Source organism: Lotus japonicus, chromosome 2 (assembly GCF_012489685.1).
Source record: "Lotus japonicus ecotype B-129 chromosome 2, LjGifu_v1.2".
Taxonomy (NCBI): domain Eukaryota; kingdom Viridiplantae; phylum Streptophyta; class Magnoliopsida; order Fabales; family Fabaceae; genus Lotus; species Lotus japonicus.
Genome location: NC_080042.1, coordinates 87,403,685 through 87,423,783, shown reverse-complemented (window position 1 = coordinate 87,423,783; position 20,099 = coordinate 87,403,685). Strand labels below are relative to the sequence as shown.

The window sequence follows — 20,099 nt, the reverse complement described above, 5'->3', positions numbered from 1 at the left end:
TATGTTGTTAGCTGATCCTGTTTTATTCCCCCTTCTTTGATTGTATTATCATTTCTTTTTTCTAAAATACAATTTGATTGTGTTAACTGCAGGTCAATTGGTGGTATTTCAACAACTTTATGATGACGTGCTCAACAATTTTAGACAAGAAGTTGATGTTGTGGTTATTTTTAGATTATATATAGGCTATGTAAATGTTATTTATCTATGTCTTTTATGACTCATTAAGCTATGTAAATGTTATTTATCTTATGCAACTATACTATGTTTGCTTTGTTAGTACTTTTGGTATTAACAATTTGAATAGTTTGGTTAATGAAATTAGCAGGTGTGATTAATATTAATTTTTAAAATATTTTCACTAAAATGAAATTTAATATTACTAATAACTCAAATAATAGTTGTCAAATAGTATCATATCGCCACAACTCTCGTTATTGATAAAGATAACTTATGACAACAATTTTGTTGGTTGAGAAAAGTAACTCAATGCGACGATTTAATTGTTGGGAAAATATTTCTTATAGCAACAACTTTAGTCGTTGAGAAAAATATGTTATATAACGACTTTATTTGTTGAGAAAAATACTTTTTGCAATGACTTTATTTGTTGAGAAAAATTACTTTTCGCAACAACTTGATTTGTTGGGTAAAAAACCTTTTTGCAGCGACTTTAGTTGCTAAGACATGTTCAATATAGCAGCGACATAAGTGGTTCCAACAAATAGTTTACAGCATCAATAAAGTTTTTCTATTGCAGCGGCAATAATCGTTGCGAAAACATAAACAAATGGCAGCGACCACAAATATCGTTGCAAAACTTTTCGCATCGGGACTATTCGTGACGACATGCAACGACATTTTTATCGCTGCGAAAAGTACTTTTCCCAACAACTTACGGATTTTCGCAGCGAAAATTGTCGCTGCGAAAAACCTTTTATGTTGTAGTGACATGAGCTGTGTTCAATATTCAATATGAAGTGAACGCACTTACAAAGGCAAAACACTATTTATGTTTTCTTCTAGGTACTTTTAGTTCAGAATAATTTTTTTTTTGGTAAAGAATAAATTTTTTTAGGCTTAATTGCACTTTTGGTCCCCCAACTATTGTCTTCCTGCGAAAATCGTCCTCAAACTTCAAAATTAGCAAAAAATGTCCTCCAACTATACATGCAGTTGCACTTTTGGTCTGTCGTTTACCTTCCGTGAGAAAACTAACGTGAGAATCTGATGTGGCTCCCTCACGCGTGTCTCACGTGACTTTCTTCAGAGAGCTTGATGACTGGACAAGTCACATGCTTCTCACGTGACTCTAAAAGGCTCCAACGGTCATCTCCCTCCTCCATCCTCTTCTTCACCATGGAACCCTTTTAGAGTCACGTGAGAAGCAGGTGACTTGTCCAGTCATCAAGCTCTCTAAGAAAAGTCACGTGAGACACGCGTGAGGGAGCCACATCAGCTTCTCACGTTAGTTTTCTCACGAAAGGCAAACAGCGGACCAAAAGTGCAACGACATGTATAGTTAGAGGATGTGTTTTGCTAATTTTGAAGTTTGGGGACGATTTTCGCAGGGAGGCAATAGTTGGGGGACCAAAAATGCAATTAAGCCATTTTTTTAAGCATTGGTTATTTTAGAATATCAAATAATATTTTTTTTGAAAGAAGAATATCAATCATTATTTTAGTAATAAAACTTTTATTTTAGATAATAAAAAAGAGAGAGAATTATTTAAACATAATATATATATATATATATTCAAAAAAAAATCGACGCAGCAATTTTTTTTTATTATATATATTCAAAAGAAAAAGAAAACTAAAACAAGAAAATTTTAGTATTTTTGGAGTGTGACAATGGAATGAATGCCTTGAGAAAGAAATAATGCAGCGAATTTTTTTGGTGAGACAAGCTTTGCGTGAAGGCCCTACGCGACTGGTGTGGCTTGTTGGAGTTGTCTTTCAAGTTATGATTTCTAATTTTACATGTATTGTTAGTAATATCTTTTTCATTACTTGCTTTTTCTTTATTTTTTGGCTTCTATATATATTGGTCTACTTAAGATTTAGGACAGCTTTGGGCCTTGATAGTGTATTTTTAGGGCTTGTATTTATGACCCATATAAGAAAAGTTATTGGGCTTGTGCTTTGGGTTAATTAGGCCCATAGGATATACATCAGTAGTCATGGATCGAGTCAAGTTTTTAGGTTCACTCGTTAGTTTTAGGTGTCACTTTCCTGCTTTATATAAGGATGGTTGCGTTTTAAACACCAAAAGTTTTTTCTAAATGGAAAACATATTGAACGAAATTAAGGAATAACATTGGTTATTACATCAAAGTCAACAATGGAAAAACCTCCGACGGAACCTCCTCAATCCACACTTTATTAACCATAAAATTACCGAACGTCTAGAAGTAGTAAGATGGAAAAATTGAAATGAAGAGACAATCTCTACAAATCTACAATCATTCAACACCGCACAATAAGTAATTAAGAAGACCCCCTCTTAGTTTTGTGAAACAGAAATGAACCCACCTAAACACTGGTAAAAATTTATGTGTATGTTTTGTTGAAAAATATCTATTTATTTAATGTGATTTTTAAGTATAGAAAGATTAGTTTATGCAAGATGATTTTCAAAATACCTTATGATGAAGAAAAAATAGATGATTCCATAAAGAGATATATATGCACAAATGACAAAGCGTTGGTACCCTCATAAATTTCACAGCAAATAGAGACGTTGAGTGTCTGCAATGAGATTCCTTCTGAAAAATGAAAGGTGGTAGTAGCTATTATTATCGCTATTAATTGTTCCCATAAATACATTATGAACCCAACCACAAACACTACACTGTGGAAGCATGACATATATATAAAACAAGATTCCCCATTGTAACAGAGACACTGCCTTGCCATATTCAGCAAACATCAAAAGACTTTTAAAGTTCAAACTGTCAAATTCAATTTCCGTTCACCACAAGTCAACCCAGTCCTCTAGTCCCAACTAAAAAAAAACTACCGTAATTTTGGCTCACCCTGTATGTACATATGATTATGAACTAAACTCTTTATTTTTTTGAAACCCATTTATCTAAATTTGACATAAACTAAACTTATTTATGACATAAACTGAGTGTGCATGATAAGCTATAATCTGAACACATACCAAGTTTGGTTTGGATCCTCTCATGTGTAAAAAAACTTGAGAGTGTCAAGTTTCATCATCTCACCATTAATTTTATTTTATCTTATTTTTCATTCATTATCTACACAAAAGTTAATGGTGAAATGGTAAAACTTAACATTCTCAAGTTTTTTTACACTTGAGAGGATCCCGGCTCTACTTGGTTTTACCTAGAAAGTGGAGAGCTAGCATTGTTATCTACTATCCCAAAAAGAAGAGTAGATATTAGGAGGGGAGGCAAATGGTTAGAGAGTTATGATTAAATGAAGGCACAGTGTGACGAGTAGCTTGGCTATATTAATGTCGCGGCCTGTCCATTCCAGAGGGAGATTCCCTCATTTAATGTTTTGCGGTCTTTCTGGTTCCTGCACTGCAACACACATACACAGCGAGTATCGCGATCAATCATCATGCTCAATCCTCACTCTCTCTCTTTCCTCTTCAACCCAAACTGCCCTTATCATTTCTCACGTGACACACACTTACTATGAGTGAACAAAGGGTTAAAATAGACTTTTGATGCACCTGCATTTGAGGTGATGAGTTTCTTAAACAGATGCAACATTAATAACTTGGTGCCTAAAGGGCATGGCGTTACGGGTGAAAAAAAGGGGAAAAAAGTATGGAGTTTAATGCTCTGTCCCAGCTTTATGCTTTGGTAGTCGCGGGTTATAAATGCTGTGTGTACAGAACTCTCTTTTTAAAACCCAACCAAAGACACACATTCTTCTCATCTCACTCAGATCACACATTCTTCAAACTCTTGATTTCCTTTTTTTCTCTCCTCCTTTGAGTTCTGTTCTGTCTTCTCTTGTTGTTTCTGCTTATATAAATAAAAGCAAAGCTCCTCCTTCTGAAACATCATGTAAACCTTATTTCTATGAAGTAGCTATTGCGATATTGGCTTGGTTCACTCAGACAAAACACATACACACAGAAAATGTGGATTATATATATGTTTTGGTTTTGATTGAGCCGTGCCAATATCTCACTGCTACTTCATGTTTTCTATACAGAGAACAGAAGATCAAACGCAAAGGTAGGTTTGCTTAGCGTTAATTACTTCTTTCAAATGGAATGAGTACTTTGCTTGTCTCTAACTGAGTTTAGTTCCTTAAGTTTTTTTTTACAGTTCTCTTAAGTAAGAATGAGTTTTTTTTTTGGTCAAAGTAAGAATGAGTACTAATTTGTCAGAATGTGTGTTCGAATGATTGGGCTTAGTGTTTACTAATTGCCATGTTTTTTTTTTTTGGTCAAAGGAAACTGATTTCAAAACCAATCGGGCCAGGCCTAGAAATACAAGGGACTAAGCCCTGAACAAAGAGCTAAATCTGCATAGCTTCACAATAAAACAATAAGACCAGGAGCTAGCTTAGCTTGACGGGAATTAAAATTCCACCTAGAAACTGCCAAAGACATTAAAACAAGGGGACAAGGTACCAGAGTTACAGACAAACACAGAAAACAAAACAATTCCAATATGTTGGAATTATGCATCATAGCAAAAAGAAGAAGATCAAGGCCACTGATTATGGATCTGAGTCGATTGGTAGTCAAAAAGAGACTAGATCAAACCATGGAACAAGTGTGGCCATGGAGCAAGGGAGACTTCTCCTCCCCCCACCCGTTCAACCATGTCTCTTGTTCTGCTGCAGAAGAGAAAGGAGGGCTGGCGGAGGACACCACAGCCAGAGAGGCGGGAGGTTTGAAGCCATCTCCAGTTGGGCAATTGCATGAGCTACAGCATTTCCTTCCCGCGGTGTCCAGGAGAAAAACCACTCAGGGAAAGCTGTTCTCCAGTGCCCAATATCCTGTACAAAGCTGGAAATTTCCCCTATTTGTCTCTCTCCATTACAAGCTTCAATTAAAGGTTTGTTATCAGATTCAAACACCACTTTCTTTTGATCCAGGTTGTGAGCACAATTGACAGCTTCTCTTAAAATATTTGCTTCAGCTGCTAAGGGTGAATGCGCATAGATCTTCCTGGCTGATCCACAAGAGACATTCCCAAGTTCATCTCTGAAGATGAAGGCTCCTGATGCTTTGCGAGTAAGGGGAGAGAAAGTTGCATCAGTGTTACATTTCAAGAAAACATGGTGTGGCTTTTTCCAGATTACTGGACCTGATTGTTGACTTGTTCCTCTTTGCAGATGTACAGGCCTCTGAGGAACAGGGGAGCTCTCCATGTGCAAAGAAGTAGCAAAATTCAGGCACAGAATAAGATTGGGGATCTGACCTTCAAAAATGGCTTTGTTTCGCATTTTCCATATTTCCCACAGCAAAATACACAGGTAAGAAATTGCATGTCCTGGCTCCGGCCCTTGAGTGCTTAATGTCTTCAGTTTGTCTTCCAACCAAGCCCCAAATAGCATACCATGCACTTCATGAACCACAAAGTTGAGGGGGCATCCAAACCAAACTGCCCGGGTCCATTCACAAGCAAGGAGAGCGTGGTTAATATTCTCTGGACCTTTGTTGCAAATGGGGCAAAAATCATCTCTTCCCATGTTTCTCCTCTTGAGGTTTCTTTTCACAGGGATAGCATTATTAGCCGCTCTCCATAGGAAGGACCTAACTTTCTTAGGTACTTGTGCCCCCCAGATTGTATGCCAAAGGAAGGATGAGGGGTGAGAGGAACTAGAGGCCAGATTGGATAAATTAAACTGAGTTGCCTTGACTGCTCTGTATCCTGACTTAACTGAATACTCCCCTGAAGGGATAAAAGGCCAGAATAACCGATCTTCTGACCCAGTAATGCTGAAAGGGGTCTGCATGATTTTTCCAATATCTACTGTTGGAAGGGTTTGTTGTATTGCACCCACATTCCACCTTTGTCGGTCCCTATCAATGAGCTCACTGACCTTGGACTCTCTGTGGGCTCCAGCTAATTTCTCCCCTGAGGCAACCCACTTATGAGTAAACTGACCAAAAAATCGAGATGTGGCCTTTTTGAGTTGAAATTTTTTACCAAAAAAAAGAGTTGTTATCTCACTGGTCTTCATAACGGTAGCGGAACTAAATTGACCAATTATGTGATTTTCCTTTTAGGATTTGAAATAAGGTTTAGTCAGCTCTATGTAGCGGCTACTTGCAAGTTGCAAGTTGCAATTTGCAATTATTTAAAAGACGGCAAGTACGTCATTTTAGATTTGAGATCATAATGAAATTATATTAATCACAAAAAAAACATAAGATGATAGTCATATTACCATTGACATTTGACCCTTTAGTACGTCAATTTTGATGCTTCTATTACTGTGTCTTGTTAAGCTGTTTTGATATATTTTACTGCGCAAGATGTTAATTGTCTGGGTTTTGCAATGGCGACTTCAGCTTTCATTATAGTTTTATCTCTAATGCTTGTTGAGGTTGTGTGTGTTTTTTAGGCTCTTTCTTTAGCTTCTAATTTTTGCTTCCGCTATGTCTGTTTTAAGACAAAATTTATGCTTCTATTTGAGGTTTGGAAGCTGTGTCATATCAGGATTTTTAAGATGTGAGGACAACTCATACATATGAATTTATAGCATTAAAAAATAGATATTTACTATTAAAAGTTAGCATATATATTATAAATGTCTTTTAAGAGTTTTAATTTTTTAAAAACAGTGCACAATTTTTTCATTCTTAACACTTTCAAACATTATTCTTTCTAGCCCCATCATAACCGACTTGAATATGATTAATTGGAATTCGTATGAGATCCTACTAAAAATATGGGTTATACTTACAATTTAGAGTTGGATCGATCCATACAAATCTCAGCAAATAAATATCAGAGTTTTTTTTTAGATAAGCAAAATCAATATAAGAGTATAAAAAAAGTGTTAATGTAAATGTAGTAAGTGCTAAAATCATCCATTATCCAATAGACCAATATAACTATGAGGGCATTCAATGTAGTACATATAAAAATAACACTTTATAATTAAGGTTGTGCACATGAATGAGAGACTGGTGAAAGAAAATGGAGAAATACTCAAACGTGGGGCATAATTTAGTCTTATATACTAGTCTAATACTCTTGTGGACTTAAAAAAAAAACAGTGGGAGCAAATGCCCCAATGGTGCACATACATGGTAACATGGCCAACATTTTACGATCTACATCAACTTTGTCATACGATCTTCTTTTCATTTTCTCTCCTTTTGGTCGTAGTTATTGTTTTTGTGTTGGCTTCTGGCATGCTTGTAGAGTCGTTTTGACCGTTTCAAAGCCTAGTCTGCGGGTCAACATTTAGGATCAACTTAAATATTTTTCACTTTTGAGCATGAATTACAACTAGCCTCCATGGTCTCCATGCTCCTTGGATATTCTTTAGTCTTTACCTAAAGAAAACGTGCATGAAAACGACAGTATTTCCAAGATAAAATGTTTTCAATTTTGAAGGAAATGCAAATTACGTGACCGTTATTATTTTCCAAATTTGTTTTTTTAAGAAATAAAATTCTACATTTTTATTATTCGTTAACCACTTAGTGCGTATTAGTAGAATCATGTGTTTTTCACACCCCAAAGAGTGGTGTAAAGAGGTGAAAAGATAAGCGAGATGAGAAGAAAAGAAAAAAAAGTATGATACGTGATAGATTATAAGAAGAGAGAGATATAAATAAAAATGAGTGAAAATAAGTTGTTTAAAAAAATGATGTGTGAAAATATCATTGTTCGTATTAGAATTTAGGATGCCTAAATCAACCAAAAGCTAGTTATAAAATTGATGATTGTTCTAGCATTTATAAAAATTATCTATGTCACATATCTAGCTAATGTGAGATTCCTAACACATTCATCATGCCCATTGTATGCCTAGATGTACGGAGTGTGAAATTTACAAGACTTGACTTTTGCGGTGACAACATGATGACTTAAATATGAGAGATCTAGAATATACTCTGATATCATAATAGATTTTGGCACACAACTCAACCCAAAAGTTAATTTTAGTGTTAATGGTTGTTATACCATTTATAAAAGTTATCTATGTCATATAAGGGTGTTCGCGGTTCGGCTTGGACCGGTTTTAGGTGAAACCAAAAGCCGATCCAATCAAAATTCATTGGTTCGGTTTCTATCCGTTGTTAGAAAAAAAAATTCCAAAACCGAACCAAACCAAATCAATGATGAACGGTTTGAATCGGTTCGAATCATCAGTTTCACAACTTCTTTTTTTTTTTTTTGGTCAATATCAATACCACAACTTTAAATAAATAACAATCACATATAATTCACAACGCAAATTAGTAACTCAATCATAGTTAATCACAAATTCATAATGCATAATCAACAACTTAAGTACTTAACAAAGTAGAAATGCTTAAAATAGTGTTTAGTATTAGTACCATTACAAATTAATCAAAGTTTTCAATCAATAAGAGGGTGCTTTTGTTGTAAACAAAAACATTACCAATTAATAATAGAAAACAAAGCATAATAAGTATAACTAACATAAACAATATTTCTTCAAAACATTTCTTTAAATAAATATATATCATCGGTTCGGTTCATCGGTTCATTGGTTTTTAATTTTTCAAACCGTGAACCGAACCAATCTTCATTGGTTTCTATCAGTTTGGATCGGTTTTAAATCGAATAACAAAAAAACCGATCCAATTGCTTTGGTTCGGTTCGTTGGTTTCATCGGATCAATCTAATCCGATGAACACCCCTATTGTCATATCTGTAAAATTATATGAGACTTTTGACCATGTTAATACTCTTATAAAATAATTAGTCATTGAAAAAAATGATATTGAGAATAAATCAAATTAAGGACCTACTTGGTGGATCTTTATATCTGGAATGTACCGATTGTGATCAAAAGAGTGTTAATAAGGAATCCAACGGTATTTCCAGACATATTACTCAAAAGAATCGACACAATACACCCAATCGATTAGAATTAAGAAAATTCTGTCAGGATAGAAAGTGTAGGTCATGGTTCTTGGTCTTCTGATATTGATCTGAACCGAACATTGGAGAATTGGTCTTTGATAAACGGGGCTGCTTTTGGGAATCCTTGGAGGCTATTTTTGGACTTAGAAAAATTGAATTTTTTTCACTAAATTTTTATATCAAAATATTTTTTTCTAGTAAGGTTTTAATGAAACATTTTTTCTATTGTTCTTCTTCCTCCAAAAATGTGGTTTCATTTCGGTTATTTGTAATTTCTTGTTTATAGCTTCATTTTTGCTATTATTACTCTGTATTAAATTAAAATACCCATTGTACTTGATTTTAATATATACAATTCCTTATAAAAAAGACCTATTAAATCAGCCAATAACAAATTAAAGTTTCAACATCCACAAGAGGATGAATCCAAATGTGCCAATCCCACATCCCTCACATATAGGGAAACTCCTATATATTTACGCCAGCCAACCACCAAGTTGTACGGTGTGCGGGTAGTGTGAGTTTTGTTTTCCCTTAGCTAAGATATTATCCCAAGTTCACAGCTAATGGTTCTGAGATTAATACTCCCTCCGTTGCAGAAAGTTTGTAGTTTAAGGTTGTGACACAAAGAGTAAGAAAATAATTATTAATAGTATAATTTGACTAGATTGCCCTTATTTAATTTTACTAGTATGATTTGCAACTATTAAATTATACTTAGATAGAGAATAATGTAATTAATATGAAAGAGTTGTGGTTGGTTAATATGAAAAGTGACAAGTGAGAGAAAATGTATTAAATGAGGGTATAAGTGAAAAAAATTAGCAAAAAATGCATTGATTTTCTAAAACAACAAACATTTTAGAATATTAAAAAATAATGCAAAACAACAAACTTTCTGAAAAAAGGAGGAAATATATCATTGCATCAATGCACTAAAAGTGATAGTGGTTGACAAATGAGTGTTTTCTTTTTCCTGTTTATGTGCTGAACTATTACATCTATTAAACACCCATTATTAATGATAAACTAATGAAGATAACAATTTTGAAAAACATTAGTCATGGTTAAAATAATTGTCTTGGATCACATATATCTAGGTAAATAATCTTCCTTGATCGAATACAATAAATCTCTCATTTGCAATTCAACTTACCCTCAATTCCTCAAATTACTCAATCAGTGTGTGTGTAAGTATTATCTAACCTCTATCTACTAAGTTCATTCTCCCCATTTCAGATAGAGTTAGCAAAATGAAGTCCCAGACAGTGGTAGTGGGATAAAAGAGAAGATTCTACATTATTTGGTAGGCCACGTTTTTCATGACAGAGGATAAGGATTACAGTCACAAACCCATATCCCCGAATAAAACCTTAAACAAAAGCCCACGTGGCCCACCTAATCCGATTATACATGTTTTTATAATCTTAATTATTTTTAAACAAAAGCATCTTTCATCTTCATTATTACAAAGCCAAACACAGAAAAAATACAAAATATTTAATTTAATAAATTATCCAAACAGCAAAGTTTGCAATTTGCCGTGTGTCCATTCTGGGCGAAAAAAGGGACCCACGCTGACGTGGATAGCTGGGAACAAACACTCTGCGCCGAAGCCCAAAAAACACTCAATTCGTACCTGGAACGGAAAAAATTAAAATTATTTAAATTAAAAATCAAAAAGAGTTTTTCGTCAACTGAATCTTCTCTTTCACCTTTCCCTTCCCTCTTCTTTTTCTCTCGTTTTCGTTTTTCTCTTTCAATTTCTCGCGATCTCGTTCTCGCTCTGATTCTTCTTCTGTGAGTACTGTTGTTGATCGCGCTCTGTGGCAGTGATGGTGATTGAGCATGACATTGAAAGCTGCGGAAGCAGAGCGGTGCAGTCGTCGCATCCAAATCCTCGCCACCACCGCCAGAAACTCGAGGTCTACAATGAGGTTCTTCGTCGAATTCAGGATTCCGATTGCGATGAGGCTCATGTTCCTGGCTTCGATGATCAGCTTTGGCTTCACTTCAATCGACTCCCTGCTAGGTCTTCAATTCCCCTTCCTTCGAGAATTTCTTACTATCGTTTTTTTATTTTTGTTTAATTTGCTGCAATTCAAGTTTGTTTGTTGTTGTTTTTGAACTGTATGATGAGAATTGGGAAAATAAGGAAGAAGAAAATAGCTGAGTATTGTTTGTTTTTACTTTACCTCTGTAAGTGGATTTGCCAGAGTGGTTTTTGTACGAGTCTCGTGGTTGGTCACTCTGATTGCTACTACATAGGTACGCGTTGGATGTCAATGTGGAGAGGGCTGAAGATGTTCTTGCTCACAAGAGATTGCTCAAGTTGGCTGAGGACCCTGCTAATCGCCCGGCATTTCAAGTTCGATTAGTACAGGTATAAACACACACAGATTAAACTGCTACTAATTTTGTTAAGTTAATATCACATCACAATTACATGATCATTTTGCTATAAGGTTATTAATGTTCTGTGTAGTGTTAGGAATAATAATATAAAACCATTCATGTGGCCCTTACCCAACAGCTTAAGCTTTTGGGATAATTGGTTCCTTGTCATGTAGTCAATATTTTCGTGAATTTTAATTAAGGCGAAATGTTTTTCCAGCATAGTACATTCTCTTATTAATATGATGCCTATTAATCTATACAGTTCTTGAAGTTCTATAGTTAGTCTTTTTACTAGCTTCGGTTAAGCCTAAATGTTTTCCCCCATATAATTAGGAATTCAGTATTCTACAAGTTGTTAAGTATGCTTGTAGCCTTTTATTTTCCCTTTTTACTATCCTTGACTGCTCTGTTGATCACTGTATGCTGTTATTGGCCTAAAATATGGAACTCTGGAATCAGTGTTTTTATAAATGCCTAAAATAAGTCCACAGAAGTTTAGTGCCAGTATAGATAGATTTTCTTATCAGTATCATCCTCAATGCAGGTATATCCTTTCGCTGGTGCAAATCATAATGATTCCATGCATTTAGATCCTTCTGAGAAAGAAGATGCACAGAGTTCTCTTAACCATTCTTTTAAGCAGGGGTATGGCTCATACGTTGTTTATTTGGTTTGATTTTCCATCCTTGCCATTGCTCAATAAGCATACCAAATCATTTTTTAAGTTTTTATTATCCTTGCTCTTGTTCCTATCAATATTATGTTTTCGTTCGTGTCATTAATTTATTTGTTTAATGTCGTTTCGCTCTCTCTCTCTCTCTTGGGCGAAAAGAATTCATCCACCGCCTACATTTGGTTCATCTTCTAATCTCGAAGCTCTTGCACTTCAAACAACTAAAAATAACATTGAAGATGGAGGCAGTGCTATGGGTGCGGCACAATATTTTCACCGGTATACGTTTTAATTAATTCATCATTTTGGACTGTTGTTCTTTTAGTACAGATGTTGCAAATAGGCTCGCTTACTTTCTCTGGCTTCAGTTAGTGTTGTTAAAAAGCGTGTTATATTGATCAAGTAGAAGAGTGAATTTTATGATGAGGTTGATATATTGACAAGGATAAAATCTCACTCATTTTTCACAACAATATTTTCCATGTGCAGTTGGTAGGGGAATATGCAATTATGCTTTGTTTTCATCTTTTCATAAAATGTGATCATCGCTGTAGTATGATATATAGAAAAAGTGATTGTAGAATCAGTAAATGAGAAGACAATATATTTATATCTCTCACAAGGATGTGGGCTCTAAGTCTGTAGCACTCTAGATCGTAGAGGCTCTCTATAGTTATTTTTTCCAGGGTGGAAACATTCTTGTTTCCATTAGCTTATTGCAGTTAATAAATGTATTACTGTTTAAAATTTTAACTGGTGCTAATATTGTCACTTACTATGTTTTAGGCCTATGCACGAGATTACCTTTTCAACAGTTGACAAGCCTAAACTCCTAAGTCAGGTGGTAATTCTGATTTTATTTTAATTTTTTTGAAACTTTTGTATAATGTTGTATTTAAATTATGGGGTGATATTTTTGTGTATTATCATCATTTTATTTATTTTCTACTGTATTCCTCAGCATCCAAACTATAATAGCCCATAGCTCTTGCTTTTCTGGGCAGTTGATTTTGTTAGAGAACTTCTAGGCTCTCGCCAATTGCTGTCCGGGAAGGAATTCTGGCTTGTCATTGCCTTTTGTATCACCTATGAACATATTTCTTACCAATTTCTATGAATGCTGTCAAACATAGGAATTTAAAACTATAAGTTGAAAGTTGTTTTATTTATCTGCTGTAAGTAATTCATTTTTCACACAGATTATATATACCGTTTATAAACGTATTAATGTGTAAGAAAAGTATGCATGATTGAATAACATGACACCTGTTAATCTTTACCTACCCCCATGAACTAAAAGTCTAGGACGGTACTCTTAAACTTTTTCTTGGTTGTGATGATACCCGAAGCCTATTTCATATGCTATTTCTTAAATTGAAAAGCGGAAATTCCAATTATGTTCAAAACTGTCATAACCTGGATCTGATAACTTTCAAGGAAACTTCCAGGTTTTGATCCATGAGAGGACTGCTTCAATGTTTATCTTGCAAACTCAGGGTTAACTCAATTGATTATTCATTGCATAAGAATCAAAATGTTTGGAGTTTCTGAGTTAATCTATTTTTATGCATTATTTGTTGAAAGAGGTTTTACACTGTCATCTAATGGAACACAAATTTTGAACACACTGTACTTCTTCTTTCTATAATAATTACTTTGAACATTTTTTCTTTATTTTAATTTGAAAAAAATACCATGCATGAGATATGTGTCATTATTATAATTGAGGGAGTACATACTACATTTGTACTGTAAATTCTTTTCCGTCTAGTGATGTGTGTTCACATCCTTTAGTGAATTTGACAATGTTATGACTCACAGAGCTTGTCAAATTCATTAAATGATGTGCTAAACATTATTGGGTGATAGTCTATAAATATTTTTACACTGAAAATGGATTAAAATTAATTTTTTTTTTGAATTATAAGATTGAACAACTGTATTTGCCATTATGTGCTGTTTCTCACCCTTTACTTTGCACTTCAGTTAACTTCAATTCTTGGGGAGATTGGACTGAATATTCAAGAAGCTCATGCATTTTCCACTTCTGATGGGTTTTCTTTGGATGTCTTTGTCGTTGAGGGATGGCCTAATGAGGTAGGATTAAAATCGTTGAGCAGTGACTTCACGTATGCCTTTGAACATCTTGATACCAGAAGAGGTTGTAGTTTCTGAATTTGTAAAAAAGAAATATCCTTAAATTTCCAATACAAGCTTTGTTAATGCTCATACAGTTGGTTTCCGCAACATGATAGTATTGTTATTTCAGTAAAATATTAAAGGAAGTTTTGAAGATTCTTTTGTCACCCTCAAATGTGATGACATTTTGTAGAGTTCTCTTTTTCTCTGGCGATGTGGAGTCCTGCAATTCCCCCCCCCCCCCTTCATTTGTTTCCTCATGTAACAGTTTCTAGCAATAATATCTGGCTGTGATGTAAATTCATGCAAATTTTGAATCTTCTACTTCACAATCCATTGATTGTGTTACATGGAGTTTTTGTGCGTGTTCATATGATTTTTGGCTTTGCCTGAGCTAATATTTAACTTTTATGTGCATTTTTTTCAATTGTCTTTTCTATATCCAAATAGCATCTTACTTTTATTGTGTTTTCCATTTGTCTTCAGGAAACTGAGGAGCTTAAAGGTATATTGGAAAAGGAAATTTTTAAGATAAAGGTATCTTCTCTCTCAGTTAATTATTTCAAAATACAAATTTCTAGATTTTTCAGAAATATATTAATTTTCTTGCTAGATACTATGATACAATGACACCTTTTCAAAATTAAGAAGGGAAGATGAGATCTTCAGTTTGACTTATAAAAAAAGGAGCTGATATCAATTTGAATGACAAGATCTGTTATTTTCACTCTTATACCCTGCTAAAATGCATTTATCTGTGTTTAAAACTCATTGATATGAAATGTCTTGTTTGGTCTGCAGGAGCAATATGTGTCAAATCAGGGCGTACTTTATGCTGCCAATGAACAATGCCAGACAGGGATGGAACCTTCCCCTCATTGTATACAAATACCATGTGATGGAGCTGATGTCTGGGAAATTGATGCCAACCAGCTTAAATATGAAACCAAAGTTGGCTCTGGGTCATTTGGTGACTTGTGAGTTATTTCTGTTTGACAATATATCTTTTTGAACTCTAAAATGCTTTTTTTTTTAGTTAATGTCTCTTTCTACCTCTTTCGTTGAACTTCCTTAGGTACAGAGGCACATATTGCAGTCAAGATGTGGCTATCAAAGTTCTTAAACCTGAACGCATAAGTACAGATATGCTGAAAGAGTTTGCACAGGAAGTTTATATCATGAGGTTTGTTTGCTTAACTGGATAATTGGATATTATTGCTGGAGCTTTTGTTTCCCATTACGGAGATTTTTGTTTCTTAGTTCTTTGAAATCTTCCTTCATCAATTATCTTTGATTGCAGGAAGATTAGACACAAGAATGTTGTTCAGTTCATTGGCGCATGTACTCGGACACCGAATCTTTGTATTGTTACTGGTAAATAGGAGAGAACTAAGCATTTATGATGTCGTATATTTAAGTTTCATACTATTAATTTTAGGGTGAGTCTTGGTGTAATGACAAGGTTACTGCATTGTGAGGTGTGGTCATGAGTTTTAGTTGTAGAAACAGCCTTTCTGCTTATAGCGGAGTCTGTGTACATTTGACCCTCTCCACACCCACAAGTGGAAGCCTCATGCACAAGCTTCCTTATTTCTATTTATATTTCTAACTTTTGTGATGAGTTATACTAGTTTTAGAATCTCTATAATATTTCCAATTATCTATTTATGTTATGATCAAGTACTTTAATTTCTAAAATGATTTGGGTGCCTTATTCGGTCACCTGATAATTCAATTCTTATGTGCTTCTGTTTATGCCTTTATCAGAATTTATGTCTAGAGGAAGCTTATATGACTTTCTGCACAAACAAAGGGGTGTATTTAAGCTTCCATCTTTGCTAAAAGTAGCGATTGATGTCTCCAAGGGAATGAACTATTTGCACCAAAATAATATAATTCACCGGGACCTCAAGACTGGCAACCTTCTGATGGATGAAAATGAAGTAAGGGAATTCCATGAATGCACGCATTGATATTGCTCATTTCTTTTTCAATGTTATTGGTCAATGTTTTGCCACTGCTCTCTGTATATATAATATTTGGTTTTACAATAAACTTGGATATAATATTGATCATATTTTGTCAGCTGCAATCCTATCTTCGATAGACAATTTTTTTTTTAATTTGCGTTATAAATTATCACCAATCTATTGCTTATTGTTTGATCGTATGAAAATTATCTTTGATTATCTTTTAGGATTAATTTCCGTATTTTTATATTTCAGGATTCGCTTCCTTAGTTAATTAGGATTAGTAGTCTAGTAATTATCATGTTTAGTTTCCCTATTTGGTTATGATAAGGAGTCTGGTATTATCTAAATAAGGGTCAGTACTTTATCTTTTATGTCAAGTTATATTCAGTTTTTTTATTGTAGAATTTCTAGATTAGACTTTTAATTTAGTATCAGAATGTTGATGGTGTTCCAATTTATAATCAAATGTAGTTTTTCTATGATGTTACTTGTTTATTCAGATACTTTATACTCTTAATCTTTCATGCTTGTTACCAAAAGAAAAGAAATCAGTTTACCTATTGGAGGTGCTATGTATTAGATGTGAAGGGCTACTAGTCTTGTACTTATACTCTTCCTATTGTCTCAGCCATACTACTCTGCACATCTTTGGCTCTTTATTCATTGGTGAACCAAAATTGTATGTCAACTTGAATTACAAGAGTCGCTGCAGTTTATAATTTGTATTCAAAAGTTTAAGATGGGTAGTTGCATAATCCAGGACTATTGTTGTCAGCACAGTAAAATATGAACCTGAGTACACAAAAATAAGAGGAGAGCATTGCTTACTTTTTCTAGAAGAATTAAAGCATCTCCAATATTATCATTTCTATGTACTCAAACAGCATATCCTTTCTTCAACAGTTGGTCAAGGTTGCTGATTTTGGGGTTGCTAGAGTGATAACTCAGTCTGGAGTGATGACAGCTGAAACTGGAACATACCGCTGGATGGCTCCTGAGGTATAGATTTTCTTGGACTTAATGGTACTTTCTGATTAATTTTTTTGGCGACATCATTGTGAAATACAAATTCATGAGCTGTATTTGTCAGTAGTATGCAATCAGGTTGTCTGGTTGAAATGTAGGAAATATGGCAGCCAACGAAAATGGAGATCTACTATCATTATTATTTGTTTATTTTTTCTGGGGGGAGGAACGAGGGGCGAGGTATTATATCGGAGGTCTAAGACCTTGCATGTTGAGGGGAAGGTGAGATAAAGTGTAGGCAAAGCAGTGTATAAGCTTATGCTTATACATTAGCTTATTTCAGGATAGCTTAGGAAAAAGAGCTTGTGCTTATATATAGCTTATTTTCAATTTATTTCAATAATTTTTTTAAAATAGCTTATGAATAAGCACTTATGTCATAAGCGCTCATGGTCGCTTATCACCATAAGCGATTAATTAAGTTGTTTTCCCAAACGGGGCCTATATAGAAAGAAAGAAGCAATTGAGACCAAGTGTTAGCTTATTTTTGACACCAAATCCTATCCGTCTATTTTTATCCATGAAGCACGAATACTTATTTACACTGGCGACACTTGTATGACGTGTTAGACGTGGCGCACTTCATTTCAGAAAGTCAGTTCTTCTGCAATTCATCTTTGTATGCCCCCTGACAAGACCTATATATATATATATGGGGTGTATCAAGTAAAAATATGAGAAGTGTGAGAAGCTAATTTTGATAATAACTCAGACATGGATAGTAAAATTAACTCCTCTCATACTCTCAATACACACAAACATGTATACATACATGATACATATATAAAAACACATGCATATGTATGTACGTATGCAGCAACATTATGATGTCCTGTATTTTAGACATTGTGCGTGTCAATGTGTCTGTGTCTGTGTCTGTGTCTATGTCATGTCCGATGCCCTTGTATGTGTACATGCTTCATAGAATTTAATCAATAGCTGAGATTAAATCAGTAAATGTTCTATTATATTTATAAATATGTTTGAACTTTGAAGTGGTTACGTGATCATCATATTTGCTTTCCTCTTTCTGATTTTATTTAACGCTACTTCAAATATTTCCATTGATTTCTGTTTTGCTTGAAGGTCATTGAACACAAACCATATGACCAGAAGGCTGATGTATTCAGTTTTGGAATAGCTCTTTGGGAACTCTTAACCGGAGAGGTGAGTGCTTTCGTGCTAGGCAGTGAACTTTGCTGCTTTATCTTTTACTCGTTTGTGGTCTCAAACAATGACCTTACTTTTTTGTAACCAGTTGCCTTACTCGTACTTGACTCCATTACAAGCAGCAGTTGGCGTGGTGCAGAAGGTTTTTATTCTTTCCTCTATGCACATAATTTTATCAAAAACATTTTTCTTCTGTGCGCACGATAAACCTGTGTGGCTTAAATTGCTATTAGGGTCTACGGCCATCGATTCCCAAAAACACACATCCAAGACTTTCTGAACTGCTCCAACGGTGTTGGAAACAAGATCCAATTGAGAGACCAGCTTTCTCCGAAATAATTGAAATTCTTCAGAACATAGCAAAAGAGGTAAACTACTGCTGAAATTCATACAATAGCACTCAATTGGACCTATTAAGTAATTTTCTGCTTCATGTTTCTACCAGGTCAACGATACAAAAACAGATCGACACAAAGACAAATCATCCCATCATGGCTTTCTATCAGCACTTAAACGTGCCCATAACTGATATTTATACCCATATAAAGATTATACAACAGCATAACCTTTTTGTCCTGTACAGTAGGTCTGACCAAGATTGAGTTGGCTGTTTCTGCCCTTTGAAGGATTCTGTTGTACTCTGCTATTGCCTTAGTTTTGTCTTGCATTCTGCTCCTCCCTTGTGTCAACTCAACTTTATAGGATGGATGCAAGAGTAGTGAAAGTCGGAAAATTTAAGGCAACCTGTAATCTTGAAATTTTGCTGTATGTTTTCCACGCATTTCATATTGGAGCTTACGATGCACTCCTGTGTCCAAATCCCTTTGTTTTGGTATGTAACAAGATTGGACTCTATCAATTTGCGTTTGATTGTCCACAAATAATCTAAACACCACGATTTTGTCCAAAGACTATCAGCTGCTTGTTATTGCAATCAACAAAGAATGATTATTGCTATGGATTAAACAGCAACCAACACTTTACTTTTGACTGGATCAAATCACTATTTAATATTTACACAGGTGTAACTACTAACTAGTCACCACTGATATTACGCTGCTGAAAAGCTAAACTTATTTAATTGTATTTGTAATTTACTTGTGATTAATATGAAGGAGCTTGTAATTGGAATTGTGATCGAGTTGCTAGTGTTACGAACTTACGATGATCTGTAAATAAAGTTTTGCGACTCGCTTAACGTTATGTCAGCCTAGTTTAAGAGAGAAAATAAAGAATTTTGAACAGTATGATAAAAGTTCAGCAGTTAACATAAAAAAACCATTGTAAATGTGATTCTTTCAAGCACTCCACCCTCGGGCATCCACAGCCATAACATCCAGGGAAGATTTTTTCCTTCTTATAATTTGACCTATATCTATCTCTACCCAAAAATTGATTCATGAGTAAGATTTTATACGGTGCTTGCGGTATTTCTATGGCTTCTTCACTTTAATTTGTCGTTTGAGCTACTTGTTTAATGAGGTAAGTAGGTAACAATCCTAAAAATTCACGGGGAAAGCTTGCTGCTTCCTGCTTGGATCTTTCAGAAGTAGAGTACTAAACATTGAAACTGTTGGGATTTGAGAGCTTAATAGTGATGACTGGTAGCATGTGGGTTATGTCTCTTGGTAATCACAAAAACCA

General features: G+C 34.6%; 1 protein-coding gene across 2 annotated transcripts; it reads left to right on the top strand.

Moving 5' to 3' along the window:
• Positions 1-10,755: 10,755 nt before the first annotated feature.
• LOC130740583 (serine/threonine-protein kinase STY17) lies at positions 10,756-19,438 on the top strand. 2 transcript variants are annotated; one of them, XM_057593240.1, is made up of 16 exons: positions 10,756-11,109; positions 11,346-11,460; positions 12,019-12,119; positions 12,307-12,426; positions 12,934-12,988; positions 14,134-14,244; positions 14,773-14,823; positions 15,088-15,263; positions 15,362-15,469; positions 15,587-15,660; positions 16,054-16,229; positions 17,163-17,258; positions 18,372-18,452; positions 18,544-18,597; positions 18,689-18,823; positions 18,901-19,438. In XM_057593240.1, the coding sequence occupies exons 1-16, from the start codon at positions 10,913-10,915 to the stop codon at positions 18,982-18,984; spliced, it is 1,734 nt and encodes a 577-aa protein (XP_057449223.1). In that variant the 5' UTR covers positions 10,756-10,912; the 3' UTR covers positions 18,985-19,438. The 2 variants fall into 2 exon arrangements, with proteins under 2 accessions (XP_057449223.1, XP_057449224.1); XM_057593241.1 differs by having other exon boundaries at positions 10,969-11,109; positions 11,282-11,460.
• The last annotated feature ends 661 nt before the right edge of the window (positions 19,439-20,099 follow it).